Source organism: Coptis chinensis, chromosome 1 (assembly GCF_015680905.1).
Source record: "Coptis chinensis isolate HL-2020 chromosome 1, ASM1568090v1, whole genome shotgun sequence".
In the NCBI taxonomy this organism is placed as follows: Eukaryota; Viridiplantae; Streptophyta; class Magnoliopsida; order Ranunculales; family Ranunculaceae; genus Coptis; species Coptis chinensis.
In genome coordinates, this window is record NC_141456.1 from 84,802,793 (window position 1) to 84,820,091 (window position 17,299).

The 17,299-nt window shown below is 42.2% G+C and overlaps 1 protein-coding gene across 1 annotated transcript; it reads right to left on the reverse strand.

The window, feature by feature from the left end:
* Positions 1–13,990: 13,990 nt before the first annotated feature.
* On the reverse strand, positions 13,991–14,632 carry LOC147525555 (uncharacterized). The gene has a single exon (XM_086579807.1). The coding sequence runs from the start codon at positions 14,630–14,632 to the stop codon at positions 13,991–13,993; it is 642 nt and encodes a 213-aa protein (XP_086435933.1).
* Between the last annotated feature and the right edge of the window lie 2,667 nt (positions 14,633–17,299).

A 17,299-nucleotide genomic window follows, 5' to 3' on the forward strand; every position in this document is an offset into this window, starting at 1 on the left:
TGAAACGTGTACAAAAAACAGGAAAGAAACATAGCATAATACGTGAAATTAGAACAGGCATAAGAAGGTACTTATGCCTCATGGTATGGGCTCGTGCTAAACTAGACATCAAAGTTCTGGGAAGGTCATAGAACCGGCGTCCCGTGGCTAAAGCAAGAAAACGCCGCAAGTGGCGTCATTCACGTAAGAAAAAAGCGCCATTCCCCTAAAATGTTTAGCATAATCCAAAACATAACAGTTCCTATGTTCATGGACAAAGCTACCAAGGGCAACGTTATAGTCCCCTTGGTCCTTAATCCGGAAAATGCCTGCCCCATAAGCCTCGTGCAAAGACTCATAAGTGTAGACATGCATATTATCGACCCAATAGCACCATGGGTCTTGTATCTCAAATGCATAGCAAGTCCAAGAACAAATGCTAGCAAGAACACGGTAATTTCCATTGGTTCATCGTCAATGTTGATGGAGAACACTTGTTCTCCATCCGGTCTCTCAAAGAAAATGCAGTTATTATAAAAATAAGATGCAAGTCTTTGGAGAATAAAGTTCACCCGGTCTTACCATAAGAGGTTCCCAGCCAACGATGTGATCACCTCAAAAACCAAGCACCGTAAGTAGTGCTTTGGAACAAATCTTCGAAAAGACTGTTCGGTATTATTATAGGAGATGTCATCTCAAAACTACGCCTGGAACAAATGCAAAACAACCGGCACAACTTCGCGGAAAACTGGAATTTTTCTCGGTCCACGGGCAAGCGCTGAAAGGCCGAAACTAGAGGCGCCAGCCAACTCAACTCTTTGTATTTTGTATTTTGGAATTCCAGTGTTTGAGCGAAGAAGTCGCTTGACTTAAGGCTAGCGGCTTCGAAAGCAAAATTTTCTCATCGTCCGAGAGTGTAGAGCGTCCTCCGCCGGCCCGAAAGTTGATTTGCGAAAATGGAGACGAAACGTGGGAATCGCGGGTGTGAAGGGTGCGTGATGGAAGTTAGATGTAGTGTGAGTTGTGAGTGTAGAATGTATGAAGTTTATATAGGTTTTAAGTTGCTAAAACGGATCGGGAAGTTGCCACAAAGTATTTACGGCAGTTTCCGGAAATCCTAAAATTTCCAAACCCTAAAACGGAAACAACTCATTTTCTTGATTCTAATTCAAACCTAGTATCTTTTAGGTTGATTTTATGATTGAATGTACCTATTTAATCTAGATTTCATCCTACAATGATTCTCACTCATAGATATGCCTCAACGGCCATATTTTCACCTTACTCCGCAATAAATTCTAACACTAGGGTTATATAAAAATAAAGCTTGAATTGATAAAACCACCCCCAAACAAGTTGGGAAGGTGGGATCAATATGAAACAACCACACATACTGAAAATAACCCCTTATATTAAAATTTTCATTCGGAGTACCTTTCACTACAAAATTCAAAATACGAAAATAAAAGTTACATTACAATAAAAACAACAAAAATAAATAAAACAACAACCACTATCAATCCTCGGACTCTCTAAACACCTCGCCATCGGTGGCGAGGGCACACTCTCTAGTGGTGGCTCACGGGCTCCCCGGTCCAGCAGCAGTCATCCTTCGGACGGCGCCATGCCTCGTATAGTCGTGTCCTCGGCGAGAGTCCGTATGAGGTGGGAAGCGTGCAAGCATGTCCACTCTAAACCGGCTGGGCCTCCATCTCCGACCCTCGCTGTTCCCATCTCTCATCCTCTCTCAGGGTGCGGATCTCGAAGTTGTGATGAATAGTCGCTGTCGAGTCCGGGGTCCGCGACAGATAGTGTTTAGTGAACGATGCCCCTATGAAGCATAGCCATGCGTTACTCGCATCGAACCAACACCTCGGAAGGCATCCGTGTATCAAAGCAAGTCACGCCCTCCTCATCCTCCTCCTCCGAATCATCCTCATCCTCCTCCTCTATCTCATCCCGTTCCCTATCCGGGCAATATCCAGCGTTGTTGGACACACTCCCTATAGATACGCGGGTTACGGTGCGGGGGTAATGTAAATTCTATCGACGGGCGGAGTCTGCTTTCATCTTCAAATGATCTTGGTAATTAACACAAGAAGAGGTGCCAAAGACTTTCCGACCCCCTAATCATGCTCAAAAAACTCCAAGATACAGAAATCGTATTCGCTCCCGAGTACCCATAAGATGTGGAGGCGGGGCGGACCGATGTCACCGACCTTGTCCTTCCCTAGGACATTCCGACCAATCCAATCGAAGTAGAGCGGTGGTTGGTCCCCGAGGATGCCTGGCGAACACAATGGGAGTTTGTATTGTAGCTCCCATTGATGATCCATGCCCATCAAAGGCTCTACCCTCACAAACCGGGCTCTGTAAAGTGGCATCGGATGGATTCTAAGCGGAATGCCTAGAATCTCGACAACAAATCCGTGAGTCAACTCCTTCCTCTTCTTCCTTACCAACACAAAAATCCTACTCCCCTCCAACTCCCTGTGTTGTTGTAAAACCGTCGGACCAAGTCTTCGTGGTAGAAGGCTTCGTCGAAAGTACCATAAACTACTCCAGTCCCTACTAGCCATTTCGTCACCGTAAAACGCGGTAGCGAAGTGGTCGGCGATGAAAACTTGCTCGGTAAAATTCGGCGTTGTTGAGCCATTTGAAGTTTGAATACGGTTTGGGGTTTGTAGAAGGTGTAGGAGTAATGAGGAAAGACCTTACTGATAAAAAACGATGGTGGTGGCGATGTAGTGGGTGGAGTTTGGAGAAGATTTGGGGTTAGGATTTGATTTTGGGCGTGGGTTTATTGTATTTTCTTTTTAATTTTTTATTTTGTTTTAGGTTTTGGTTAAAGCTTGGCGTTCATGGCGGAATGGAGGAAGAACGATGAACTGTTCGTGGGAGGTAAAGCGTCGCCGCTCGCTGTCGGTGAAGCTGGTTGGGCCCAAGCCCAAAATCGAAATTTTTGATTTTTTTTCGATTTTTTTCGCGAACTTCAAATCAAAATTGCCGCTTCGTTACCGGTCCGATTTTTCCGAATGAGATATGAAAATGATCAGGAGAGAATTTCCTATCCAATGATCCATAAAACACTCTATTCCGACCGTGGGTGACATATAAGATAGTGGAAAACGCCTCGAAGTGCGTGCATGACGTAAGTTATGCGAACGAATGAACACTAAATTAGATGACGTCAACCCCAATGAACTCTACTAATGGACCTAAGCAACACAAATAGAAAGTTCAAGCAATCCGGATGGAAAGACCGATTTCCCACCCCCAAACAAATTTTTAAACACAAAATTTGTTTTAACATGGGTCGTTTAAAGTTAGATTCCCAAGACTTGTTGGATTGCTAGTTCTCTGGGTTTAGATATATATCTATATCTAAAAATGAAAACAATTATTATTATTATTATTATTATTATTTATTTATTTTTTTTTATTTTTTTTTTTTTTTTTTTTATTTTTTTTTTTTTTTATTTTTTTATTTTTTTTTTTTTTTTTTTTTTATTTTTTAATAAAAAAAACATTAAGCAAATAAAGACATAATTCACACCATAGAGAAACATGACTCAAAAATCCGAGAAAACATGCAAGAGTGGAAAACGTGAAATATGTGAACCGTGGACTTAGGATCCGGTTCTTACGTACCACACACACTCCATAGGGAGGGCCTGTTACCTTAATGGTGCACTCACCAATATATTAAAGTGAAAGGAAGTGCACCAAACACAGAAATTTAGTCGTTTATAGTCGATACTTTCGAGACTTTATCTAAAATATATGTATGAATATGCAGTTGATCATATATCAACAACCGAAATAGTTGTGGATCATTCCATAAATAAATATCACAGAAAACATATCCAAACACAATCAAGCACCAAGATTTCTTCTACGACGCTAGTGGAATGGAATGAAAACGGATAACCCTATTGTGTAACCTATCATGCACCTTCTTTTTAATTTTTGAATGAGTGGGTGTTTTAGTAAATAAGTGTGGAAAAGTGAATGGTTGTGGAGAATATGGTGGATATGGATAAGTTGTAGAAAGACAGCCCGGCACAATGAGGGATGTGGTTTTAGCACCGAACTCATTCATTGTGTGTGTAGGGACTGCCTCAATTCTGAAAATGAAGGTGTCAAATAGTTTGTCCTTCCAAGATCACGTTTGCTAGGAGGATTTAAAAAATTATGAAGCACAGGAGAAACAAAAGGATCGAGTGCAAACTCGAGATTCCTTTGAAAGGGTGGAAGGAGGGGAATCGAGGTGTTAGTTGTGCAAGTTAGTTCTTGATAGGGTGAATTGTCACCTACTCGAAGAAACTCATCGAATTCCTCATCTAGATTGGTCATATCCACATTACTATGGTAGTCCTCTACATCTTTGAGAAAGTCATCTATCCCGTCCTCATCAATAATATGTGTATCGACTAGTGTAGGGATGAAAATGTTGGAGTCTGACTTTCCAAAGGAAAGAATTTTGGGCATATGACTATCAGGGAACGTGTTGTTGAAATAATCTCGAGCGAAGCTCTCGATCATGCTTACCTCTCCATCCATAGACGAATCGGGTAACTGTGTCCTTGTTTTAAAAACATTGACTTCAACAGCAAGATGGCCAAAAGACATGGACATTGAACCATCACGGCAATTAATGAGCGCATTGGCAGTTGCCAGGAAAGGACACCCTAAAATGATCGGGACAGAGTCGTTAGCGACTTCTGTATCGAGGACTACAAAATCAGCCGGATAGTAGAAATCCTGAACTTTTACCAAAGACATTTTTTTCGATACACCCTTAGGATACTTAATAGACCGATCAGACTAATTGCAACGCCATTTTAGTGGGTTGCATCTTGTCTAGACCTATTTGTCTATACAAATAAAATGGGAGTAAGTTAACACTAGCCCCCGTGTCTAATAACGCGTCGTCGTATAGGAATCTCCTAAGGTGCATTAGACAATGAGGATCTACCCGAGGGTCCTTGTACTTAACAATTCCATTATTTTCAGATAAGGTTGGGAATTGTTACTCTAAAAGGCGTCTTTTGGTATATTTGTCTTACGCCTAGTAGTACACAATTCCTTAAGAAACTTAGCATGATGTGGTAGCTTTTTAATAGCTTCGAGGAAGGGAAGGTTTATAGTTAGATTCTTGAAAACGCCCCTAATCTCCTCGTAATTTGTATCCCTAGTTAACATGGCTAATTTTTGTGGAAACGGTGGTTTCGTCTATATTTAGCAATGGTATCACCGGATGTTTAACCGTGGCTTTCTGTTTCTTAGGTTGTGTTTGTAACCGGTACCTCTACGGTGGTAGGCTCTTCAGTTTCTATTTCGTATCTAGTAAAATAGCGGTGTAGGGTTCTTGGTGGGGTAACTATAGGTATAGTTACCTTGTTATCAACCACTCTGCCGAATCCGGAGGGTGGTGATGGCATTTATCTCACCTAAATTTTCATATTCATTACTAGTATTATCGGTTACCTCAAAGGCTGTGTTTGTTGTTTTAGGATTAGGTATTGCGTGACTGGCAACACACCTTTGGTTTGGGCTTTATCTTGAGCCAACCGTTGGGTTAAATTATTAACGGATTGTAGAAAGGCTGTTGGTTAGATTGAGCCATGGTTTGGAAAAGTTTTGGCTCACTTGTATGAAGGTGTCAAAGGCGATCCGGTTGTGTGGGTGTAGTAGTCACGGGTGGTGTGGATGGAACTATTTCACGCGGAATTATTTATGGGTGGATTTTGATAATTATTATTGACCGGAACGATACCTCTATTAGCATTATAATTATTATAATTACCTTGACCTTGTGCTTGACCTTGTCGAGGTTGCACTTGGTTGTTATAATTATTAAAATTACCCTGACCCTGTCCCTGTCGTAGTGGAGCTTGGTTAAAGCTGTTCGTTGGCCTAACATATTGATTATTGTACCCTTGAGGTGTGACTTGTTGGTTATTTCTCCAACCGGAGTTGGGATTTTGTCTCCAAGGGGCGTTAGGTTCACTATTAATGGAACAAGCCCTGTTCATAGGCTATAGGACGATTAAGTCGGGATGCTCGGGGACTCAACAAAACTACATGGGTTTGAATTTACATTCATGACGGGGATAGGCTTTTGTTGTACGAAATGGCCTCTACCTTTTTAGTGAGTGATTCGATTAGAGTTTTAAGCTCGGAATCGTGTTTAATTTCAAACATACCGGCGGCCTTAACTGTATTAGTAGAACTAGCGGAGCGGGAGTAATCGTCACTACCCCCCCAATTATTATTCCGTTTAGTTTGGTCTTCTAAAAATTTATAAGCCTCCGAGGCTCCTTTACTTAAGAAACTACCCCCATTCATTATGTCAAGGACTTCTTTATGGTGGTGTAGAAGTCCTTTGAAAAAGGCACGAACTAACATGTCTTTCGCTAAGTTATGATGTGGACACTCTATAAGGAGATCGGTGAAACGATTCCAAGCCTCTGAAAATGATTCATGAGGATTTTGTCGAAAGAAATGAATCTTGGAAAGCATCTCATCCGTCTTTAGGGGTGGGTAAAAATGTTCCATAAACAACTTAACAAGTTTAGCCCACGAGTCCACGTAATTAGGCGCCAGGCGCTAACCAAGACACCGCCTTTATCGGCTAAGGTGAAAGGGAATACCCTTAATTTAATTTGTTCCGTACCAAACCGTAGGATGGTGGAATGTTGTTAGGACTTGTTCAATCCTACGCGTGTCCGATAAGGTTTTTCATGGTCTAAACCATGAAAAGCGGGTAACAAATTAAAATATTTGGAGGGATTCTCAAATCCCATTGGTCTGCTAGAACGATGCAAGATTTGGGGCTATCGCCAAGGCTTTGTAGAAGTCCGAGAGAGGAGTCTCTCTTTCTTCCCCATTATATCGGTGGTGTGTGTGAAAAATAGTAGTTAGAGGTGTAGTGTGTGGTATACTAGATAGATTTGATTGTTGTTGATGTTGTTGTGTATTTACGTTCGTGTTTTGTTCGGCCGGACCTTAATCTCATGCAAGACTAAGTCGAACTTAACTAAACATGCAACACTCCAAACAATTCTGATATACTAGTAGAAAACCTCTAACTGGAAATGCGAGGTATGGAAGAAAGGAATACCGATAAGCGTCCTTGCTTTCGCTTATGAATAGCGTCTTGTTTACGCTTTGTTCAGTATAGAGCAGGTTAGAACACTGAAAAATATGAAAGATCAAAGTTTGAATCAAAACTGTCGAAATCCGAAAAATTTAACCGCGATTGCAAGGCCGCGATAGAAGCGGATCGCTCGAAAGTAATTTTCAAATTACAGTGTTTTAGCGCTGGTCGCGCTCCCACATGGGGCTGGTCGGTCGGCTTCGGTAAAGTCAAATTCCAAGAAACTTAACTTACGGGGTCGCTTAGGTTAGGGCGCCGGTCGATTCGGTGTAAAGTCAAATTCCAAGAACTTAGCTGGTCGCGCTCTCCTTTTGCCGCGCCGCGTGTATTTTTTCGAATTTGTCAAAGCTGAAATGGGCAACCACAGTATGAAACAAACAAGGGTGGGTGGGTTTAATGGGACTTAAAAATGATTACTTCTACAAGGAAAACAATGCTAAAGTGCACTAAGATGGCAGCGGTGCCATTTGATAACAATAAAATGAATAGTTTACCTACGAAATGAACGATGAATTCAAAACGTAAGTAAACTAAAACTATTTTATGATGACTATGTTTATCAAAGATTCTACTCTCAATCCTATAAGATATAGTGGAGTAGAGTGATTCATTCCACTCCTAGTCCTTCCGCATGCTGTGTTCTCACGTGTAAGTATTCTTCTTAAAGTCTAATGAGAGATTTACGAAAAAGGCAATTTGACTACGATGCAACTACCCACGAAATGCAACTAGTCGGTTATCAGAATAACTAAGGGAATGTTACGTTGATTCTATGATAAAGAGTTAGAGGGGGATTGATTCCACCTTAACTCAACTTAATCCACTAGCGACGAGTCGTCGTAATCCGAATTGAACTGCTACACAGAACAATCGGTTCTTCCTAATCCCTAATTACACATGGCATTTCTACCAATTCATAATTAGCATGTGAACGATTAAACCCATTCTCATGGTGAACTAAACGCGTTTCTAGAGTGGAAAGGAAATTACGACGATTCTACGATAGTCGAATCAAGCTTTCATCAAGGCTTCTCAACCCCCTCTAATGGAGGTTTAGCCTTGAATCATTCATAATCATTTCCATTTAGATTAAAACTAAACATAATATAAAGCATTGAAATTTACTTAATTAAACAATAATGGAATCTAATTAATAACTAAGAATTGAATGATAACAAGAATTGAAATTAGATCTAATAAATTGCAAATGACAAAAATCGAAATTGATAAAGAATACTACTTTATTGATCTAATCAAATTGAAGAGCAAGATTCAAAGGTTTAATCTAATACAATAATTTAAATGGAACTAAACTTAATTAAAACAATTAAATCTAGATCTAGAAGCTATTCTAATGGCTACTTTCTATTCTAAGATATCTACCCTAATTCTCTACTAAATAATCTACCATTAACAATGAGCTTCCTAACCTAACTCCCTTAACAATGAGTCAAGCTTTTGTTTTTATACATCCAGATCCAAAAATCGTGCATGGGCTTGGAGCCATGTTTTGGGCCAGAGAATCAGGCCCAAAACCCAATTCTTTCAGTCCAAAAAGGCCTCTTCAGCTAGATTCGGCTTCAACAGACTTTTCGTCCACTTCTGCTCCTTTGATTGGGTCAAGGCTTGGACCATTGCAAAGCTCTTTCCGAGCCGGTCGTTTTGACATAAGGTAGGCCCAATTCGAGGTCCGAGTCCAAAGATATGGCATTCAAGTTCTCACGACTTTTGCTCCTTTATCTCGCTAAAGTGGCATATTTACGCACATAATGGACTTTGAAGCCCGAAAATGCATAAAAACACGTAATCAGTATTAACTCTTACTTATTATTCACATAATTGGTCTAACAGTATGATTATTAAGGGGTTAAAACTACAGTTTTGGGCTCTTATCACGAACCATGATACCAGGCGTAGGCACACTGCACCACGCAAGCCGAAACTGAAGTGCAGGATGGCCTTCGCCACCCGGGTTTAATAAGTGTAAAACTAAATGACCAATTGGAAATTAAAACGCAGCATAAATGGAAATGAAATTTATTGATGATCAATGGAAGGAAAGTACAATGTATGTGAAATTTATTGGTGGAACTAATGATAAGTAATTTACTTGTGAAACACACGCAAATGAGACGCGTTCCAGGGTTTGGTTAGAACATCGCCAGTCAAGTTCTTGAGAAAATAAGAACCTTTGGATGCGAGCCTTTCAATGATAAAAGGGCCCTCCCAGTTTTCACCGAGTTTCCCGTTGTTGGGTTCTTCATTGCTCCTTTGCCTTGTACGTAAGACCCAATCACCTGGCTTGAATGCTCGTGCGCGCAACTTCTTATCATAATTGCGTTTCATAGAGTCCTGGTAAGTCATGAGATTCTGCAGGGCTTCATCTCTAAGCTGATCCACCATGGCTTTGTCACGAGCCAAGATGTCAACACTCGTCTCTATTGAGATGGTTTGTGTGCGTGCTGTTGGAGCAATTATTTCAGTTGGGAGTACTGCTTCTGTTCCATATACCAATGAAAAGGGTGACATTCCTGTTGAACGATGGGGGGTAGTCCTGTAAGCCCAAAGCACCCCCGGTAATTGTTTTGCCCAGTTTCCTTTAGCTGATTCAAGCCTTTTCTTCAATGTGTCAAGAATAACACGGTTCGATGCTTCCACCTGTCCATTTCCCTGGGGATAGTAGGGCGCAGAGAAGTTATGCTGTATCTTCATGGATTTGCAGAAGATGTGGATCTCAGTAGAATCAAACTGTCGTCCGTTGTCCAATACCATTTCGGCTGGGACGCCAAATCGGCACACAATATCGCGCCAGATGAACCGTTTGACATCTGAAGACTGAATTTGACTCAAGGATACAACTTCAACCCACTTTGTGAACCGTTTGACATCTGAAGACTGAATTTGACTCAAGGATACAGCTTCAACCCACTTTGTGAAGTAATCAATTGTGACCAAGAGAAACCTGACGTTACCTAGTGCCTTAGGTAAAGGACCCACAATGTCGAGTCCCCACTTAGCAAATAGCCAAGGGCTAAGTATGGGATGAAGCTCATTTGCAGGAAGCTTAACGATCCGAGCATGTTTTTGGCATGGTACACAGATCTGGACAAATTTTTTGGCATCCTTTTGCATATATGGCCACCAATATCCTTGGGTGAGAGCTTTGTGAGGGAGACTCCTACCACCAGAATGATTTCCACAGATGCCTTCTTGAATTTCTTTTAAGATCTGTTGTCCCTGTTTAGGAGTAAGACATCGGAGGAGTGAGCCTGAACCCATGGGCTTTCTGTAAAGGCGGGATTCCCCTTCCGAGGACGGTAACAATACAAACTGCCACGCATCCCGTTTGACTTTGTCAGATAAAGCCTTGTCTACGGGGAGTTCTCCAGTCTGTAAGAATTCAACCAGATTCCGACGCCAATCGGGAAGAAAAAGTTCCATTGACTCGATGTCGAAAAACTGATCGTCTAGTACTTCAGGAGTATTGTCAGCAAGATCTGTTTTGGAATTAGCTGCAGAATCTTCCTTCTGTACAACCTCAATTTCCACCGCTGTCGAGTCAGTATCAATTGTGGGGGAATCCTGAATGGGATGCTCTTGGCTGCGAGGAGAATCCTGAATGGGATGTTCTTGGTGCTCGTCCCGAGCTTTGCTGCGCGTCATGAATGCGAAAATCTGTGTGAATGCCTTGCATTCAGCAGCATAGACGTCAGCCATATCTGGCAATGGGAGATCAATGCCAAGCATTAACTGGACTTCTACCCTGATATTTCGTGGTTCAATTGAATCAACTGCTGCTGAAATATAGGCTAATGCATCAGCGTGCCGAACATCATTCCTTGGTCTTTGCGAAATTGAGATGCACTCAAACTTTGCAGCGAGATCACGTATAACATCTAAATACGCCACCATCCGTTCATCTCGTGCTTGATATGACCCTCCAAACTGACAAGCGACTAGCTTAGAATCCGTTACCATATTGATTTCCTTTGCCCCCATTTCGAGCGCCGCTCTCATTCCAAATATTGCAGCTTCATATTCGGCTTCATTGTTGGAACCAGGAAAGCAAAGTCGGACGGACCATTCGATTTGGCTACCGTTTGGGGCAACTATCACACAATCGATCCCAAACCCCTTCCTATTACTAGAACCATCGGTATACACAACCCGCGCCGCGCCTCCAGTGACATTCTCTTCAACGAAGTCAGATTGGTGGTTGGGAAAATCTTATAGCTGTTTTTCTTCGAATAACTCGAGAGAAACCGTGATATCTTTAACCGGGAAATCTGCCATCAGAAAAGCTAATGCATGACCTTTTTCTGCAGTGCGAGGCTCATATAAGATGTGGTAAGCACTTAGATAACTAGACCAATCAGCGAGGCGGCCAGACTCTTCGGCTCATTCGAGCTCCTTGCAAATGGGATATTCTGTATATACTTTAATAATACGTCCCTAAAAATATGGCTTAAGCCTGCGTGCTGCATGCACCAGGGCGAGCGCGATTTTCTCGATTTTAGAATATCTACTCTCTGATCCAGTTAACATTTTGCTAATTAAGTATATTGGGCACTCCTTCGGGTTTTCCACGAACAATACTGCGCTTACTGCGATCTCAGAAGCTGCCAAATAAATTCTAATGTCTTGGCCAGTTTGTGGACTGACCAGGACGGGGGGTGATACCAAGTAAGCTTTAATTTCTTTAAAAGCCCTATCATAATCCTCGTTCCAAACTGAGGCACCTTTCAACGTTTGAAAGAATGGCTTGCATCGATCCGAATACTTTGATATGAATCTATTCAGGGCTGCCAAACGACCAGCGAACCGCTGAATTTCTTTTTTATTCGATGGTGGGGGCATTTCGAGAATGGCCCGAATCTGTTTAGGGTTTGCCTCAATACCTCGTCGAGTCATCAGAAATCCTAAGAACTTTCCAGACGCTAATCCAAAGGAACATTTCAAAGGGTTCAACTTCAGTTTGTATCTTACGAGCCTATCGAAAACCTCTTGTAAATGCTGAAGGTGGTCGGGTGTTTCTTTGGATTTGATTACCATGTCATTTATGTAAACTTCCATGATACGCCCAATCATGTCGGCAAACATTGTATTCATCATCCTCTGATAGGTGGCGCCTGCATTTTTCAAACCAAATGGCATAACTATAAAACAATACAGGCATTGGTCCGTGATGAACGCCGTGTGCTCCTGGTCTTTCTCAAGCAGAGGTATCTGGTTATAACCAGACGAAGCGTCCATGAACGACAGACGCTCGAATCCAGAGGTTGCATCGACTAGATCTGAGATGCGAGGTAATGGGTATGGATGCACAGGGCAAGCTTTGTTTAGGTTGGTAAAGTCGATACAAACCCTGAGCTTCCCATTTTTCTTTGGAACCGCAACGATATTGGATACCCATGTAGGGTATTAGACGGGCTTAATGAACCCTGCTCCAAGCAGTTTACCAATCTCATCATTGACCTTCAGTTTTCTTTCTGGAGCCATCCTCCTTGGCCTTTGTCGAACTGGTTTGAATCTCGGGTTAATATTGAGCCTGTGGCAAGCAACAACCGTGTCGATTCCGGGCATTTGGTCGATATTCCAGGCAAATATTTCTTGATAATCCCATAACAGGTGAATTAGAGCTCTTTTTTCGGCTGGGGGTAAGCCGGCAGCGATGAAAGTAGTTTCGTGGCTCTCTCCCCCGATTTGAACTTCTTCCAACTGATCGATTGAGGGACCTTCTATAGAGCGTCAGGCTTCTCGTATCTGATAAGGCCAACATTTCTGTAATTACTATTTGGCATGATCACCCTGGAGGATCGTGTTGCCCCGGACTTCGGATTTCCTCGTATCTTCCAGTGCCAAATCGTGACACTAATACAACATCATCTGGTCACTACAGACCTTACAGACTCCCGTTGGCGTCGGGAATTTCAATGCCTAGTGGAAGGTAGATACAACAGCCTGATTGGCATGGATCTAATCCCTACCGAAAATTGCATTAAAACAAGAACCACAATGCACCATAAGAAAATTTATCCCGACAGATTGATGCCCAAATGTGACAGGGAGATGAACCTTTCCAATAGCATGGGCTGGTTCTCCGTTGAACCCAATGATTGGATTACGGTCTTCTGACAGTTTCATCCTGGAGTAAGCCCTGGTGAATAACACGCTAGTTGAGCTTCCTGTGTTGATAAGAACCTTCTACACCCTAAAGATTCCTATCCATGCCGTAATGACAACAGCATCATTGTGAGGGTAATTAACCCCCTTTTCATCGTTCTTAGTGAACTTCAACTCGTGGCCTTCATAGGTCTTAATATTGATACCTTGGTCAAAATTGAAACTGTTGACCTGGTAATGATCTTGTATATGACGAAGTTTCAAGCGTGTTTCTATCTTGCGCTGACGGCGGGAGACGCTATCAACACGTGCGTGGCATACATCGATAACGTTGTGTTCAGCTAAGTTGATATGGGCTGACCGAGGTTTGTTTTGAACAAACTCAGTAAGTTGTCCATCGTCAACGAGGCGTTGAACTTCTTTCTTTAAAGCTCTGCAGTGATCTCTTTCATGCCCAATATCATTGTGATATCTGCATTTTCGATTTTTATCCCGCCTACCTGTAGGATCTTCTGGTAGCGGCCGAGCTAGCAATAACATTTTCTTAGTTCTGATTTTTTCGTACAGGTCTACAAGGCCAAGAGTCAAAGGGGTGAATACCTTTTCATCTAGATTTGGGGCCTTTGTATTATTCTGAGTACTCCTCTTGTTACCTTGATTGGTAAGCTTATCATTTGTGGAGTCCTTAGAAGCGGGATCGGCGCCATCCTTTCTTTGTCGAGACTTTTAATCATCTTCCACTCGAACGTACCCTTCCACTCGGGTGAATAAATCAGAGAGGGTGGTAGGCGGCTTTCGAGTAAGAGAGTTGTAAAGTCCATCTCTATCAAAATGCAACGCTTGATGGAATGCCTGTATTGCAAAAGCATCACTCACATCCTGAACTTCGGTGTGAAACTTCCTAAACCATCGTACCAAACTCTTAATTGTTTCACGTTTCTCCATAGCAAGATTGAACAGTGTGCTCGGACTCTTCTTCGTCTTCATATTGTACTGAAAACGTTCAACGAACATATCACTGAGCTTGGTAAATGAATCAATTGAACACGGAGCCAACTTGTTGAACCAAGATAGTGTGTATCCTTTCAATGTTGCTGGAAAAATACGACACATTAACGACTCATGAAATTCCCATAAGGTTATAGCCGCTTGGTAACTCATGACGTGCTCGTTCGGACAGCCATCCACGTGATCGTAAGTCAAAAGAGGGGGATGTTTGAATGCCTCAGGATAAACACAGTCCCTAATGTCATTTACAAATGGTGAAAATTTTGGAACTCGCACAGCCCTTTCCAAGAGTGGATCGTCTCGGATGGTTTGCCTGGTCACGACTTGGTTAATCAATTCCTTAACCCTTTGTTCATTCATATTCTCATAGCTGTCTTCATCTTGATTCTCTTCTCTCCAGATCCGTTCATCGCGGGGTAAGATTCGATTAGGATTCGATCGTTGCCGACATTCAATTCTACCCCGCCTTCTGCCTACCACTCTGTTAGTAGGTAGTGGACTCTCATTCCGATTTGTGCGCTGGGATTCATATCTTGATTCGGACACCTCCATGGATGCTGGCATTTCTAAACTGGAACTCTATGCAGTTGCTGGCGTTCCAGATTGTTGTGACTGGTGTGTCCGAGGATTTGTGCCCAAACGGTCCAAGACATTGTTTGACTGTGAATGAGTGGGGATCGGCACGATAGGGTGGATTGTCTGGCTTTGGCTTGGATCTCAAACTCGACCATTATTGTGAATAAGGTTTTGGCCATTATTAGGATCTTCGCGCTGTCCCGGTTCAGCCCTTTGCCTTGCCTACGTTCAAACAAAGGGGACTCGACCGTTTGCCTAGTTGATTTCTCAAACTCTCGTTTTCCGCAACTATTCTTGTCAAAAGAGATATAAGAGTTGGATCCGATTGGTATTACGGGTTCCTGATGGAGGCGCGTAGGTTACCACGTCGGCCTCCCCGGCCCCTTCCAAGACGTCGTGCAGTAGCATTGCGTGTGGGTTCAAGAGACCATCCCTGACGTGTATTCTGGCAGCTCTTGTGCTCCACACAGCGATTGCTGCGAGGGACACAGGGATTAGATTCCCGAATTCCTAGTTGCTCCAAAGCGTGTGGAACTGCTTCAAACAATCTATTTCCTCCATTCTGAGAGAAAGATCTACGACGACTCGACTGCCCCACCTCTGTGGTGGTGCCTGGAATAGTCTCCATGTTTTGCTGAGTCGCTACGTGCCGATTAGCAGCTTCTGTGTTACTCATCACAATTTGTTCAGTCATGGTAACAAGGACGTATGAAAAATAAGGCCGAGGATATCACGCTTCAACGGAAGACCACGTGGTCGTGGGTTCGGTCCCCACAGACGGCGCCAAAGAATGTCGGGGCAAAAAGTTAACCCGACGTTCCTGATGTAATGGTGCTTCTAAAAGCTTGAAAGAGATGGGATTAGGTATTTTGGAAGAAGAGAGACTGCACCAGCGTTCTGGTTGCCTACGTACCCAGTAAGGAATCCGGGATCAAGTCTCTTAAAACGTAGTTCTGGAGGCTGCAGAAGCCTTCGTATATATAACAATCTCCTGCCTTGGCGGCCAAGAAAGTGATTCTCAGAGATTGCCTTCCTTGATGAATCCTAGTATAATCCTATCTAAAATAGGATCATTCCCCAAGATTTCATCCTATCCCTGTGCAAGATCTTATCGGATTGCACTAGGATTCTCGCCACCGTGGATCGGGTTACTGGATCAGAATCATCTGGATGGATTGGATTCATGAACTTGGGCCACCCGGATGGGCCCTAGACCTGTTGTGAACTCTTACGGATTAGAGGTCCGGATGATCCAAAAGTGTTTATTTGACAGCCACCCGACTAATCCGCCGTTGGTCCCACTCCCGCGGTCCATGGTCCGAGTACGTTCTGGACTAATCTGCCGCTGGTCCCACTCCCGGTCCATGGTCCGAGTTTGTTCTGGATCGAAAATATGATGTAGGGTACACACACCCACTTTACTCACGGGAAATCAGGATGGCATACTTCTCTCTGAAAATCAGGAGAGAAAAAAGGAAAAACAGGAGGCTAAATAGGAAATCAAACTTTCAACACAAAACACTAAATTCCTCTATTCTAAAACCCATCCAAAGATTAATCTCAACCCACCAAAGCCTACGTAAAGGAAGAAATAACCAATACTCACAAACAAGAAACAACGAAGAAAAAAAAAACTAAACCCAAAAAGTACAAAAAGTGCACGGATAGCCTCCTTCTCCATTAATCGCTCTCGGAAAAACAATTTATTGGCCTAAACTCGGTATAAGTCAAGTCAGGCAAGTTTTTTTAATTTTCCTAATCAATTATTCACAATTTTTCGTATTATTGAATTGGTTCTTCCCTAAAATGAAGATGCGCTAACCTTAGCTTTCAGTTCACACCCTACTTTTTCTTCACTTCCTCCCTATTAACGAGATGGAAAGTTTTTTGTTTGTTGAACTTTTTTCTATTTATTTGACGCCTGAATTTCCATTCAATTTTGATATTTTTTTTTTCCTTCCAATGATTGTTTTATGTGAATTGATTAGGTTTTGGGAGTATAAAGTGGGATAATCCTTTTCAAATATCTCGACATTGTTTTGATGTCAATTTACCCCTTGCCTTGAAAAGGTTAGTGATATCTGCCTTTTTGTTTTGTGAATCTGGCATTGGGTAAATTTTAGACTTTCAATTTAATCGTCCAATTTCCAATTCATTGTCGTATAAAGTTCACCTGATATTCTCATGTTCAAATTCTGCATGTATTATTTAAGGACAAAAAATATCATGTGATTTCAGTATGGGGAAACTATACTTAAAGAATACAAGTGGTAAAAGTAATGACTCCGACTCCGCTATCCACAACTGACATGGATTGATTTCCTTTCTCTATGAGCAACACAACATCCGACAAATTAAGTAAACTCCCCGTCATTTGTTTCTGTTCTTCCCATCTATTTTTCTTCTCCTTTTTCCTACTCACGAAGAACAAAACTATTTATCTTATTTCCT

Excerpts from the sequence above, each read along its gene's own strand:
- LOC147525555 (XM_086579807.1), bottom strand. The coding sequence starts at position 14,632 with ATGAATGAACAAAGGGTTAAGGAATTGATTAACCAAGTCGTGACCAGG.